Below are 14,970 nucleotides of genomic sequence, written 5' to 3' on the forward strand. Positions count from 1 at the left end.
AAACCTAAGGCATGCTTTTAGCTCCTCATTTTCAGCCTGGTTCAGTGAGAGAGTTGCTTATCAGAGGTGCTTCTTACTGCGAGCTTAGCTGGTATTTTCTTTGTTTTTATTTATCTGCAGAGGGCTGATATAAGAGGTGGGAGGGAGGCTTCTTTGGAACAAACATTTTGTTTCCACTAGTAGAACCGTGTAAGACCGAGCCACAGGAACTTGGCAGCCTGCCTAGTTGGCTTGCAGAATTTGTTGTTTTGTCTCTTTTTCTCTCTATTCCTTTCATCCCTCCACCATTAAATTGATGGATTGTATTTGGTGCTAGTCTGCACAGTAAACCTTGCACATGTGAAGAGCTCTGGGAATGTCCATCATGCCGCTCCATTATTTCACACTGGGCCACTTGAGTCGCATGGGGGTTGTCTAGCAATGCAGAACTATGCAGCTGAAATTGTGGATGTGCATAGTATCTTATCCCAAGTGTGAAGTGAAAGACCAGGTTATTGTAGGACCCAGCAGGATGCTGCTTTACCAGTTAAAGAATCTTATCATCTTCTGTTAACGATGCGTGTTGGGTTAAAGCTGATGGAGTGCTCAGCAATGGGAATGTGGCAGAATTAACCTGTTCCAGATTTAGATACTTGCTCCTGATTCACTTGTTTGTGCTTCCAGTGCATACATCGGGATGTGAAGCCAGAAAACATCCTAATAACTAAGCATGCTGTCATTAAACTTTGTGACTTTGGATTTGCTCGCATATTAAGTAAGTGCAGTGAACTTCTTCCATGTAGTATGTGCTTTTAAAACACAAAGTGTTTGACCTGCTATTTACATTTTGTTAAGGACTCTGTCTGAGGGCAGTCCTGCCTGGAATGCCCTCTTGTGGCAGGCTATGGCACAAGTGCACTTGCCTCAGTTTCCCTGCCTCCATTTCCCCTCTATACAACCCATGCAAAGGAATATTCTCTCATGCAGCAAATTCAAGCCGTTTTACTCATATAAAGTTCCAAGGTCCACAAATCCCTCATAGTAAAAGCAATTCTTCACAAACCTCCCCCAGCAAAACAAGGCTACACTCACCCAGGCCTCTCTGCCCTGATTCCTGGTATCCACCCTCCAGCACCGGCCCTCTTGTTTTCGCCTCAGCTTCTCCTAGTCGGGCTGGTTCTTCCCACAAGCCTTCTCACGAGCTCTCCTGCAACACAGCAGGGGATCCCCAGCTCTGGCCAGGCCCTGCCATCAACTTTTGGCTCTTCCCAATGGCTCTCGGGAGCAGCCGTGAAGAGCCGGTACAGTTTCTTCCTGGGTCTCCTGTCCTCCTCAGGCAGCTCTCACCTGCCCCTCCTGACTTCCTTCAGGGACCTCTTGCCTGGGGCCAGGTGTTCTCTTTGGAGCCCAGCTGGGGTCAGCTGATGAGTCGCAAGGGCACGAGCCTTTTTCCTCTTGAAGGGCCAGTGCCGCCTTGTGACAGGCGCACTTTGTCTTTGGGATACCCACACACACATGAAAACCCTCTTGCGGTGTTGTTTGGTTCCACAGAGAACCTCCACTTAAGGCAGAGTCTTGTTATCGCAGGAGGGGCTCGGTTTGCAAAAGGACCTCGCCCTGGGAATGGCAGCTTCGCTTGTCCCATAATAATAATAATAATCTTGTGACCTTTCGGTTTGCCTGTTTCTCCAGACAAGCGACCTGGGGTTTGAGAGCTGAGAACTGGCAGCGCCCTCTCGGAGGAGTGGTGCGTAGCCTGATTTCAGGAAAATATTGTTTTGATTGCACTGGGTCATGAGCATTGCAAAGTTGGGTTCTGAATAAGTGCAGTAGCCCATGTTGGTTTCTACCATGCGGTGCTGCAAGGATGACCTTCAGGACCATTACTGTAGCAGTGTCTGAGAGAGATGATAAGCAACATGCTCATTACCTTTCCTTTAATAATTCTGATCCCAGATTTCTATTTATTTCTATCCTTCCTGGCCACAATCTAGCTGGACCTAGTGATTATTACACAGACTACGTGGCTACCAGATGGTACCGTTCTCCTGAGTTACTTGTAGGAGATACTCAATATGGCCCTCCCGTGGATGTCTGGGCAATAGGCTGCGTCTTTGCAGAGTTGTTGTCAGGTGTCCCCTTGTGGCCTGGAAAATCAGATGTGGACCAGCTGTACCTAATAAGGAGAACCTTGGGTAAGTTGTCCCCGTGCAGTGAGGTTTCAGCCATGTTCCTCTCTAATCATCCTGTTTAACCAATAATGGAAAGAGTGCAAGTACCGGACAAACCTGATTATTATGCAAATCAGAATCCAGCCAACACTTGTATCTTAGGAAAGCCTCCGATTATCAGTTCAGAGCGCAGATCAAAGTCCTCCTCCAGGTGTGTTGCTTTATTTCACACTCATGCAATGGTCACTGGTCTGTTTTGAGTCACAGCAGGAAACGGTATGTCGGAGCACAGCACAATGATCACTGTGGAAACACACTTAGCAGTCCTGAGCTTAGCAGCAAATTGCACTTTAGAATCCCAACTGAACTGCAGCAATGCGTATGCAAATAAAGAGAAAGTAAATAACTTTTCAGCTGTCTAACTTTGTCTTGGTCACGATGGGCCTGACCCCCACAACTCCCCCTGGAGTGAATGGGAGCACGGGTGAACCTCCGAAGAAGAAGAATGTTACTAGGGTCCCTTGTATTCTTGTTGACTTCGGTGGCAGTTAGGTTTACCCAGCATTTCTTGGGGAACGGGCCCTGTCCCCATGCATGTGTTTGCAAGAACATACACTCGAGGTCGCAGGTGCTGCCCAGGGGCTCCTGCAGTCTTTCTCCAGGATTTAAGTTGGTCACCCACTTGTTAAGTCATTCTAGGACACTTCCATGGACTAGGGATACGGAGGTGGTGGTGGTTTTTAATGAGCTACGTGAATAGTGGAATAACCGGAAGATAGCCAATTCTGATTCCATTGCATTTGTGAGTCTTTCATATTTACCTCCCAGTCATTCTCAAGAGATCAAACTTTCCCGAAGCAAATACTCACCGACAGTGAATTTTAAGTTCAGCTGTATGCTCCGAGCACACAGTATGTCAGGCCCCCAAACCAGCAGCTGGCCCCACATGGGCACAGGGGTTTGCCTGCATGGAGCCTGCTGCAGGATCTGCCCCTTAGAGGGCGAGGTTCAGTTAGCTACGTGGCCCAGTTTTGGGGACAGAAACAGTAGCGTGTGATTTGTGTAAATGACTAGTGCTGCAGACTCCAGGGAGCGCTTACTAGCCATCGGCAGAACCGTATTTTCGGGCAAAACCTGGGCCTGACTTGGAACGAGTAGAGCTGAGAATTTTGCCATCTGTTCCTGAACAGGAATAAAGAGGTGAAATGAGGCAGATTATTTGTTGTGAATTATTTGCTTAAGGCCTTATCTCCCTCTCTCCTCTCCAAGGAGCCCTCCCACTGCCATTCCCCCAGGTTTAGAACAGGCCTCATGCCACTGTGTCTGGTCTTCCCAGGGCCCTGGATGAGACTCCCTGTGTTCTAGTCCATGTAGATTTGTAAGCCCATCACCATGGCATCGGAGCACCGTGGACCTGATTGAGAGTCCACTGGGAGGATTTCCTTTGATAGGTGTTGCTGCAGTTTGATGTGAGCCATAGTTATTTTGACAGGTTTCAGAGTAGCAGCCGTGTTAGTCTGTATTCGCAAAAAGAAAAGGAGGACTTGTGGCACCTTAGAGACTAACAAATTTATTTGAGCATAAGCTTTCGTGAGCTACAGTTAGCTCACAGAAGCTTATGCTCAAATAAATTTGTTAGTCTCTAAGGTGCCACAAGTCCTCCTGTTCTTTTTATAGTTATTTTGGTGTCTGTTCCCTGGACACCCCTGCTCTCCCCTTGAGCTGCAGTAGCTGTAGCCTTTGCCATCCTTTCGATTCTTTGTTTTTATCCAGGGAAAGCTTTTTTTATAGAAGCCTTTTAAAATTTATTAAAAAAAACAACAACGTATTCCTTCTGCGCCTCAAACTCTCCGGAAAATGTGAATCTCTCCCCTGTTTTCATCATCCCGTCTGGACTGCATGAAGATTTGAAACAGCCATACTATTTCCCAGCAGTTGTGGCATCTCCGTGCCTCTGTGTAAGGACTAATTGGACTTGGCTAATTACAGTTAGGGAGAAGTCTCAGTAAAATGTATTTTGTAAAAGGGTCAGAATATCCAGAGGAAGACACTGCAAACAGTGAATGATTGTGATTCTCGCAGCTGTCGATTACTTAGCGACAAAGGCATCATTAGTCTGGTTGGGATTTAGAATTTGGGATTTTAATAGATCAGTATTCATGTGTGTCATTAGGGACACCTAAAAGTTTTAGGTGGGAATTAACCAGCTCTTACTGCTTTTGTTTCACATTGGTGTGTAATATATGGAGTGGATTCTCAGCTCCAGGAAAAAACAAACCTGCTTTTTCATATGTGATTCTTGGATAGATCAAGATTCATATTTTCTTACTGAGTAACTTAGAAAATCATGTAAAAGTCCATTAGTCCTTTTAATAGATAAAATACATGTTATCCAATATAGGTAAAACCAATCATAGTCATGATTTGATTGCTACAGTTTCTGGAATGCTCCCTCTTAAGCTTTAGGAAAGTTACAATTTCTTGTAAGAATGGGCTTTCGGCTCAGAAAGATTTCCTTTTGATCCAGGCTGTGGAAAGAAGGCAGGTTAAGGAATGATTTGCCTTGGAGAGCTACTTGATCAAAGCTATGTTCTTACGGTGGTTTCATTACTATGTTAACCCTGGGTTAGTGGTTCGATTTTAACAGCTAGATCAATCCCAGCTGCTCTTTCATAAGTAGAGGGGCTGCAGACAGGGCTTATGAAACCCTCTTGGGGAGAGCATGGCGCTAACATATGCCTGTTACTGCATTTCAGCCCATTCTTGCCCAATGATTGTCTGTTCAGGGCTATCCAAAAGGAAGGTTATAAATATAAAATCACATTTTAATAAGAGAGTGACCATCTTCCCTAGCCTGTCCCCCTTCCAGTGTTCATAAAGGAAGGGCCCATTGTCACGAACAGCATGAGCAAAGCCCCTGTCTTTGAAAGTGTTGAAACACAGCATTCATCTGAGCGCTGGGCTGGCATAACCTGTCTAGCCCCCATTGTGAACAAAGCACGTCTTACGCCAACGATGCAGGAAAGCCCAAAACAAACAGTAGCTCTTGCCAGTCATTCATTACAGCAGGGGACTGTTCCATCTTCTTAGGTTTGAGCAGGGGAGTTACTGGTTGATTTGTTTTCTTAATAAATGTATACGCAGCATCTCCAGTGTTGCCTTGTGTTAGAGTACCCCGTACACATCAGGACAGCACGGCTTGGCTTTGAGTCCTGCAGCCTGATCTCACAGCTGTTCATGCAGCACCCTCTAGCTCTCGCACGTGGACACGCATCTCTGTTTATGGTCAACCAACCAAAGACTTGCCCTTTAGAGTACTGCCAGGCCGTGATACCAGTACAGATGCTTTATTTATGGGCACGCCTTTGCCCTTGCACGATATGCTCCTTGCTGCTATAGTGAAGTGTCTTTTAGGCTGTGGGACTCACAATTTGCCAGCGTGATGTAAACTGCCAAACAGCGAAGGAAAAAAATTAACCAGGCATTAATATTGAAAAATAAATCCCCAAGGCAACCATGGCTTGATTGTCACTACGCACAAAGCGTGGAAATTCAGACCCTGGTGGTAGCAGTGGAGATTGAAGGTTGGCTCGCCTGCTCCAAAAGCACAGGCTTCTATCACTCCTGCTACAAAAGACTCTCCATTAGCTATTATCGGTATAAGGCCAATGACACACAGTTGAGCAGTTCTGATTCCATCTAGTAAAGTAGCATGAACTAGCCAATTCATTGCAACATAGTGATAGTTTTAAAAGTGATCAAGACTTTTAATCAGTGAGGTCAAGATGAATGATTAGTTTTTGTAAGTGAATGTTGTATTCGTTCTCTTGATGCCAGGATATCTATTTAAAAATCTTCTCGAGTGTAGTTTCAGCCTTGCTACAGGGTAAGCTTGGAAAATGTGGGCTAGTAAAATATCTAATTCACCTGACTTGGCTTTTTATTTTTGATTAAAGGGGATCTTATTCCCAGGCATCAGCAAGTATTCAGCACTAATCAGTTCTTCAGTGGGGTGCGAATTCCAGATCCAGAGAACAAGGTGAGAGTGCCCTACACACTTAACTTGAGTCCAACACTAATTAGCAATTTGTATGCTATGCAAATGAGATGGTTGTGTTCTGGATAAAGAAGTGTTCTTGCTTTGACTCTCCTGGGGTGTGTAGTTAGGTTGTTGTTCACAGAGCTGCGTGCAGGGCTACAATTAAGCGATAACTGATTGAGATTCAAGGCATTTCCTAGGGATTAATGACCTGATGGAAGGAACTGATGGCCTGTGGCACAGCTAAAAGCCATTGATCCTGACCCGTCGGTATTCCGCATGAAAAGTGCTACACTGAGGCCGTCATTGCTATTGGACACAGCAAACGCCAAACGCGGACACGTCGTAGGCCCCGATCCTGCAAAAACTGAAACACGTGCTTCACTTTAAGCATGTGAGTAGTGCCATTCAACTCATGAGCATGAGTCTTTGTAGGAGAGGTCTGCGTGGGCTTAATTTTTAAACCCGACTGGACCCAAACCCACCCAATGTGGGCCCAAGAGGGCCAAGTCGTTTTCTGACCCAGGTCTGGTTCTTCCCCCAAACTTGAGTCAGTGTTGCTGCCACCTTCTGCCCATGGGGTTGGCAGCACCCCCAGCTGCGTGCCCCGCTCCTGCCAGCTGCTGCCCTCTGCTGCACTGTGTGTGCATTGCCGAGCAAGAGGTGCCCCGACTCCTTGGCATGCTCACCCTGCAGGGTGTGCTGCATGGCGAGGTGGCGGCGGCCGGCAGGAGCAGGACACACGGCCGCTGCTGTGCCGACCCCACAGGCAGGGGGAGGGAACCCGACCCAGCCTGAGCCCGAGAGGGTCAGGTTGTTTTCTGACCCAACCCGACCACAACCTGGTGTTTGCAGTGGGGTCCCATCAGATTTGGGTTGGGTTGGGTTGGGTTGCAGAACTCTACTTTGTAGGGTCAGGCCAACAGAAACCAGAGATGGAAAAGCCCCTTGTTACCAGCTCTGCTTGTCCCTCTGCTTGTTTGGGATTGTTCCCTGCAGTATGTACTTGAAAGTCTGTCCAGTCCAGTGTTCAGTGACCCAAAGAGGGCTCTTGCCATATCCACTGGGAGACTGTTTTTTAGGTGACTTTAGCTCAGTCATGTCTTGTTTGGTTGGTTTTCCAATCTGATCGGTTTAAACTTTCCTTTGATCATTTTTATCCTCTCACCCCTAATCTGATTCACTCAGACTTCTAAACAATTCCTCTTCTTGGTGTTTACTTGCATCTGATACTTGCAGATGGTTCTTATTCCATCTTAGTTATTGTTATATGATCAATACATGTGTAATTACTTTAATATTTTCTCGTGGTTTAATCCTCAGAGACTTTTGTTATTTTGTTGTTCCTTGTCTTTAATCCTCTATAAAATTCCTTTCAGTTTATCTAACACTGGATATACTGGATTCAGATCATCATGAGCCATGACTGCAGAAAAATGTGGGTGCCAGGAGCAAACAGAACAAAACAATAAGCAAATCGTTATTCAATCAGTGTGTGTTTATTCGGTAACTGTGTACTCAAGTATCTTTAAAATGCCGTTGATTGTGAAATAGGCTGAGTTGGAAGTGAAAAGAGATGATGAATGCATCATATGTAGGGCCCTACCAAATTCCTGGCCATGAAAAATGCATTACAGACCGTGAAATCTGGTCTCCCTTCCGGGATGGGCAGCCGGAGAGCGGCGGCTGCTGACTAAGGGCCCAGCTCTGCAGGCAGCAGGGCAGAAGTAAGGGTGGCGATATCCTATCCGGCCATCCTAACTTCTGCGCTGCTGCTGGCCGCGGCTCTGCCTTCAGAGCTGGGCTCCCAGGGCCAGCAGCTGCCGCTCTCCAGCTGCCCAGCTCTGAAGGCAGCGCCACCGCCCCCAGCAGCCAGAAGCAAGGGTAGCAATACCGCAACGCCCCCCCCACAATAACCTTGTGACCCCCCCCAACTCCTTTTTGGGTCAGGACTCCTACAATTACAACACTGTGAAATTTCAGATTTAAATAGCTGAACTCGTGACATTTATGATTTTTAAAACCCGATGACTGTGAATTTGACCGAAATGGACCATGAATTTGGTAGGGCCCTAATCATGTGGTGTGGAAAGCACGTTCGTGATGACACCCTGATAATTGAAACAGTTACTAATGTAAATATACTTTCCCCCCCCCAGGAGCCACTAGAATTGAAATTCCCTAACATTTCATATCCTGCGCTAGGACTAATGAAGGTAAGCGAAGTACAGTCTGTGGTGAAGTACTGAGTTCACACTTAATCTCTATGTAGATTATCCAAGAGAAGGATAATTCAGTGTTAGCCACCTGCGCGTGTGACATGGCTTGGGGAATTCTGTGTTGACTCTTAACCCTGGAAAACACTGACTCCAAGGATCCATTAAAGAAACCCCAGAGCCCACAGATGTTCATTAAAACCAGCTGCTTTTAACATCTGTAATGTTGTAATGCCACTGAACACAAAAAGACCACCTGTGTGATCCTTAGCTGTATGACGTTTGCCTAGGGCTGCCTTCATATGGACCCTGCTGAGAGGCTCACATGTGAACAGTTACTGCAACATCCATACTTTGACAGCATGAGAGAAACAGGAGATTTGGGAAGGGAACATGAAAAAGCCACTCGGAAACCAACCCGGACAACTCGAAAGCACATGCCAGGGGTAAGATTTACTTTGCAGTGTTCAGTGCCCCATAGCCTCAGGTAGGAGCTTGTTTCCCTTTTGTAGCTTCCTGCAGGTGGAGCTGGAGTTCTTACATCTCCAGTTTTCAGGGAGATGAGGATCCCCCCAGATCAGACCAGCAGTGGGCTGCAGAAGTGGGTGGTTCTGACTTGTAACCCAAGAAGACAATTACCTGCCTTGCTAACAAGCCAGCCCAGTGCAATCTGAACTTTAGGCCAGATCTTCATGGAGACTCTGAGGGGTGAACAGGAGACAAGTGTAATTAGCCAGAGCCAGTTAGAAATGAAAATGCCTGACAGAACGCTGTCATGAGAGTTATTAGATTCAGACTAGCTCATGCTCTCTTGCTTTGCGGGGTAAGCTCTTTGCACAACCCAGCGGCTCCTTGCATCCCTCCCCCACAAGCTTCCTGTGTGCCACCCTCCTCTGTTTCAGGGACTCCCTGAAACTATTCCCACCCCCTCCTGCCCCCGGAACAGAGGCTCTGTGCCCTCCCTACCATCATACTCATTTCTTTCTGCCTGGGAGATAAGTCATTCAAGGTGTCAGCATTTGAAACTGTACTGGAGGCCGGGCAGAGCTGAGATGGGGATGGTGGTGATGCTGGTAGGTGTAAGAGCTGCCATCAGCTGGTTTGTCTCTCTATAGACAATTGCAGAGATGATTGAAACTGCTGGCTCTACTAACTAGGTGCCAGGGCTCCGAGTCCGCTCTCCCCGCTTCCCTTTCCTCCTTCCAGTTTCTGATTTTTACCAAAATCACTAGTGTTCTGCCCCTTGGTGCCTAGACCATTCGCTGACATTTTGGAATTCGTCAGATGTGGCATTCCAAAGGGCATGCAATACACACACACACAGAGAGAAATGCCGTCAAGCCAAGCGTCTGGATCTTTGCTTCGCTCGGCCAATAAAACTGCACACCCTGAATAAACGCTGACGTACCAAATGCAGCCGCCTCTCTGCTTGGCAACACAGGTTGCCATGAACACATCACCCAGGCGTTCTGGTCACTACACTGGCTTCCTGTTGTCCTGCAGTACAGCCCAAGGTCTCTAATATTGATGCTCTCAGTCCTCCAAGGGATTTGCACTAGCCATCTGTGAGTTCATCTTTCCTTCTGACCTTCCACAACAGCTGCATTCCACTGGAACACTGAAACAGCCACACTGGGTTACACCAAGGGCCCATCTAGCCCAGTATCCTGTCTTCCGACAGTGGCCAATGCCAAACGATCCAGAAGGAATGAACAGAACAGGGCAATCATCAAATGATTCCCTGTCGTCCACTCCCAACTTCTGGCAGTCAGAGGCTATGGATACCCAGAGGATTGGGTTGCATCCCTGACCATTTTGGCTCATAGCCATTGCTAGACTGATCCTTCATGAATGTATCTAATTCTCTTTTGAACCCCATTATAGTTTTGGCCTTCACAACATCCCCTGGCAACTAGTTTCACAGGTTGACTGTGAATTGTGTGAAGTACTTGCTTTTGTTTGTTTTTAACTTGTGGCCTATTAATTTCATTGGGTGACACCTGATTCCTCTGTTATGTGAAGGAGTAAATAAACTTCCTTATTTACTTTCTCCACACTAGTCATGATTTTATAGACCTTTATCATATAATCATCTCTTTTCCAAGCTGAAAAGTCCCAGTCTTATTAATCTCTCCTCATATGGAAGCTGTTCCATACCTTTAAACATTTTTGTTGCCCGTCTCTGTATCTCTGCCATTTGTACTGTATCTTTTTTGAGATGGGGCAACCAGATCTGCATGCAATATTCAGGATGTGGGTGTACCAGGGGTTTATATAGTGGCATTATGACATTTTCTGTTTTATTACCTAGTCCCTTCCTAATGGTGCCAAACATTCTGTTCGCTTTTTTGACTGCCACGTGAGCAGATGTTTTCAGAGAACGATTCACAATGACTCCAAGATCATAGAATCTCAGGAGGTCATCTAGTCCAACCCCCTGCTCAAAGCAGGACCAATCACCAATTTTTGCCCCAGATCCCTAAATGGCCCCCTCAAGGATTGAACTCATAACCCTGGGTTTAGCAGGCCAATGCACAAACCACTGAGCTATCCCTCCTCTGAGATCGCTTTCTTGAGTGGTAATGGCTAACTTAGATCCCATCATTTTGTACGTATAGTTGGGATTATTTTTTCACTTGTGCATTACTTTACATTTATCAACAATTCGTTGCCCAGTCAACCAGTTTTGTGAGATCCCTTTGTAACTCTTCAGTCTTCTTTGGACTTAACTATCTTGAGTAATTTTGTATCGTCTGGAAATTTTTCTTCCTCACTGTTTACCCCTTTTTCCAGATCATTTGTGAATATGTTGAGAAACACTGGTCCCAATACAGATCCCTGGGGGACACCACTATTTACCTCTCTCCATTCTGAAAACTGACCAGCTATTCCAACCCTTTATTTCCTGTCTTTTAACCAGTTACTGATCCATGAGAGTATGTTCCCTCTTATCCATGACTTGCTTACTTTGCTTAAGTCTAGACCATTTGGTGAGGGACCTTCTTAAAGTCCAAGCACACTATATCCACTGGATCACCCTTGTCGACATGTTTGTTGACTCCCTCGAAGAATTCTAATAGATTGGTGAGGCATGATTTCCCTTTACAAAAGCCGTGTTGACTCTTCACCCAACAAATCTTGTTCATCTATGTGCTGATCTGTTCTGTTCTTTGCTACAGTTTTAACCCATTTGTCTGTTACTGAAGTCAGACTTACTGGCCTGTAATTGGCAGGATCACCTCTGGAGCATTTTTTAAAAATTGGTGTCATATTAGCTGCCCTCCAGTCCTCTGGGACAGAATCTGATTTAAGTGACAGGTTACATACCACACTTAATAGTTCTTCGATTTCATATCTGAGTTCCTTCAGAACTCTTGGGTGAATACCATCTAGTCCTGGTGACTTATTACTAGGGCTGTTGATTAATCACAGTTAACTCATACAATTCACTCAAAAAAATGAATCGTGATTCATCGCAGTTTCAACTGCGCTGTCAGCCCTACTAATTACTGTTTAATGTATCAGTTTGTTCCAAAACTTCTTCTACTGACACTTCAATCTGGGACAGTTACTCAGATTTGTCACCTAAAAAAGAATGGCTCAGATGTGGGAATTTCCCACACATCTGCTGAAGTTAAGACTGATGGAAACAATTCATGGATCAAATCAACGCCCCTTTGTCATGTGACTGACTGATGATGATACTAGTCTTTTACCTGCCTGTCAACTCTGCTCGGTGTCCCCTTCAGGTTCCCCACTTTTGACCCTTTGACCCTCACACCTGTCCTTGTTTTTTCTGTTGCCACCTGTAATTATGTGAGTCCTGGGCCCAGTGGATCCTCCCCTTAGGCTGGGGGGAGGGTCCTTTTGCCATGGGCAGGCTTGCACCCATCCACCTCCCCAGAACCAAATATGAACATAAATTATTTGCTCAAGATAAATGGGTTGAGTAAAATTTTGAAGTGCTGTTGCAAGGCAAGTTGTATAATCCCATGAACAAATGCATATCTACTCTGGGTCTCTAAATGTGTGAAGTGCAAAACTGTTTTATGTAGTGCAAATATTTTCAAATGGCTTACGGTATCATTTAGAAAATGAAATGCATAAAATTACTTCAAATTCCTGTGAAAGTATAAACTGTGATTTCTGCTTTAGTTACAGTACCTGCCTCAGTTAACCAGCAGTAACATTTTACCAGCTTTGGATAACAAGAAGTTGTATAGCAACACAAGAAAATTAAACTACCATTTCCCCAGCATCTAACAAGACGGCAAGTCACTACTAAGAGAGAGCTATTTATTGTTCAAAGCGCAAGCCTTCAACAGTTTCTAAAAGGAAGACTTACTGTGAAAAACTAAATTAATGGAAATTTTACAATAGGCACATAAGTGATCTCTGAAGTTAGTTTATGGTGTGTCACCATAGGGAGTTCAGAGCTGCATGCTAATCAGTATTCTATGTATAAAGGAGAACATAAGTGTTTTGTTTTTGTTTTGTGATTATCTTGTGGTTCAGCATTACCAAGAACCGCTGCTTACAGCATGTGACTTTAATAAACCACATTGAGTGCCTGTATTCCAGACTTTGCAGTAAAGTCAAAAGCATGCCAAATACATTCGTTTCAGAAAGTCCCATTGTGTCAAAGCATTACAAATAATGAAAAAATATACTATATATTACACAGCACTAGATAGTTGAAACACTTTATGCGTATGCATAATTTAATTCACATGAGCAGGACCAACAGTGGGACTCACAGTGTGAGTAAAGTTACTTGTGTGAGTTTGTAAGAATGGGGCTGGAGACTGTTCAGCTAATTGGAGCATTCACTCAATTGGCTGAACATGGTAAAATATATTTTTTTAAGTGCAAATAACGTGTTAGGAACATTAGAAAAGCCTCAGGTAAATGTAATGGAATGCCCAGTGGACTACAGCATTGTCACTGATGGCGGGGACAATAAAATAGATACACACTCTTTTAGTAAAACTTTGCTGTTGCTTTTAGGTTTCCCCTGCCTTTCCCTTTCTGGCATTACCAAGAGATTTCACTTGTTGTTTGATCAGTACCAGAAACTGCTCACCTGTGGTTTATAGTACTAGAAAGGAATGGGCAGGAAGGCCTCCTAAATATCTATACTAGGATAAATCTCATTTCTTTGTGTAATCTCAGGATGTAATACTTTATTGGTTCTGAATAAAAATTAATGTAGCTCACCTTTCTATTTGTATGTCTTTAATATCGGTAGTACAACCTCAGAAGTATTCACAGCTGTTTGAAGTCCAGAGAAAGTAGTATTCTTCTGAATACTATCAGAGGTCTAATGCAGTTCAAAAACTTGACATTGTTTTAGTGGGGCAGATAGCCAGACATAGTCTTGTGAGGACAGATTAACGGATTTGTTTTATACTTTAATGTTCAGATAAGTGGACTAATACATTTTATATCATTTAATCTCAAGCATTGTCCCCTATGTATTTGCTTGGTTATGTCCTTTTTCAGGGGGAAAAATTAAATTTCAGTGTTTTATATAGGAATAAATCATCCAGCCTTGCATTTTTGTGATAGAACAGAGCAATTATGCTGTATAGTTAAGTAGCACGTAGGCTGTGTGTCAGATCATGGACTTGATCTTGTGAACTGTAGGCTGTACTGGAGTTCCATATTCCAAGCACAATTCCTGCCATGGCCACCCTCTGAAGAGTAGGAATATTGGTATTGCCACGGGATCAGCCCTTGAGGTCCATCTAGTCCAGAATCTTGTCAGATGCTTCAGAGGAAGATGTGAGCACTCCAGGGAAGGCAGATGTGAGATAATCTGCCCCTACCTCATCCTGATCTCTAATAGTCAGAGATTGGCCTAAGCCCAATAGAACAAACCCCAAGGGAACTCACAGAGCCTGATTCTGCTCTCATTTGTACTGACGAAGTATGAGTAATCTGTGAAAGTCAAGTTACATCTATGTATGTAAGATCAAAAACCAGGTCCGCTGATACTAGCAGGGTCCTAAGGCTCCTTCACCAGCGCTCTTGTAAGTAGGTGGAATTGCTAGTACACTTCACCTAACAGTAGATTAGTGGGACACTTCCATTTGCATCTTCTTGAAAGTGTTTTAGGCTGTTGCTTTCCCTAACAGTCTCTCTAATTTTCCCTCATCACTATACGTCACTTAATTAAATCCCAAGGCCTGTTCCAGTAGAAAAGCCCACTCACTGGTAAGGAAAAAGCTAGAGTGCAGAGACTAAAACTATCTCCTGCCATCCATGGATTCTGTGAGAGCAGCAGCTGTAGGGGGCTACATGATAGCCTGTTTAAAAAAAATTATACTGATTATATTTTTTCCTCAAAGATTCCCCCTTCCCACTCAGCGCTCCTCTGTGGCCATATTTCTTCCTGAAGAGCCTTCTAGTTGAGTAGCAGAGTTCACTAATAGAGGCACCCAATGTTGGAATTATTATTATTTACGAAGAGTATTACCACACCACTAAGGTAACCATTCATTCCTTTGTTAAATCCAAAGGCCAAATGGTATTTATATAATTGCTCTAAACATGCCTAAAGCGT

At 44.6% G+C, this 14,970-nt stretch overlaps 1 protein-coding gene across 1 annotated transcript in view; it reads left to right on the forward strand.

Moving 5' to 3' along the window:
• Positions 1-13,441, forward strand: part of CDKL1 (cyclin dependent kinase like 1) — a 33,592-nt gene extending 20,151 nt beyond the window's left edge. Inside the window, exons 4-9 of the mRNA XM_077819677.1 lie at positions 664-754; positions 1,974-2,174; positions 6,107-6,189; positions 8,349-8,405; positions 8,696-8,851; positions 12,561-13,441. Of these exons, the coding sequence (XP_077675803.1) occupies positions 664-754; positions 1,974-2,174; positions 6,107-6,189; positions 8,349-8,405; positions 8,696-8,851; positions 12,561-12,668 (696 nt within the window). The 3' untranslated portion in view covers positions 12,669-13,441. The remainder of the gene's footprint in view (positions 1-663; positions 755-1,973; positions 2,175-6,106; positions 6,190-8,348; positions 8,406-8,695; positions 8,852-12,560) is intronic.
• The last annotated feature ends 1,529 nt before the right edge of the window (positions 13,442-14,970 follow it).

Source organism: Eretmochelys imbricata, chromosome 6, assembly GCF_965152235.1.
Source record: "Eretmochelys imbricata isolate rEreImb1 chromosome 6, rEreImb1.hap1, whole genome shotgun sequence".
Taxonomy (NCBI): domain Eukaryota; kingdom Metazoa; phylum Chordata; order Testudines; family Cheloniidae; genus Eretmochelys; species Eretmochelys imbricata.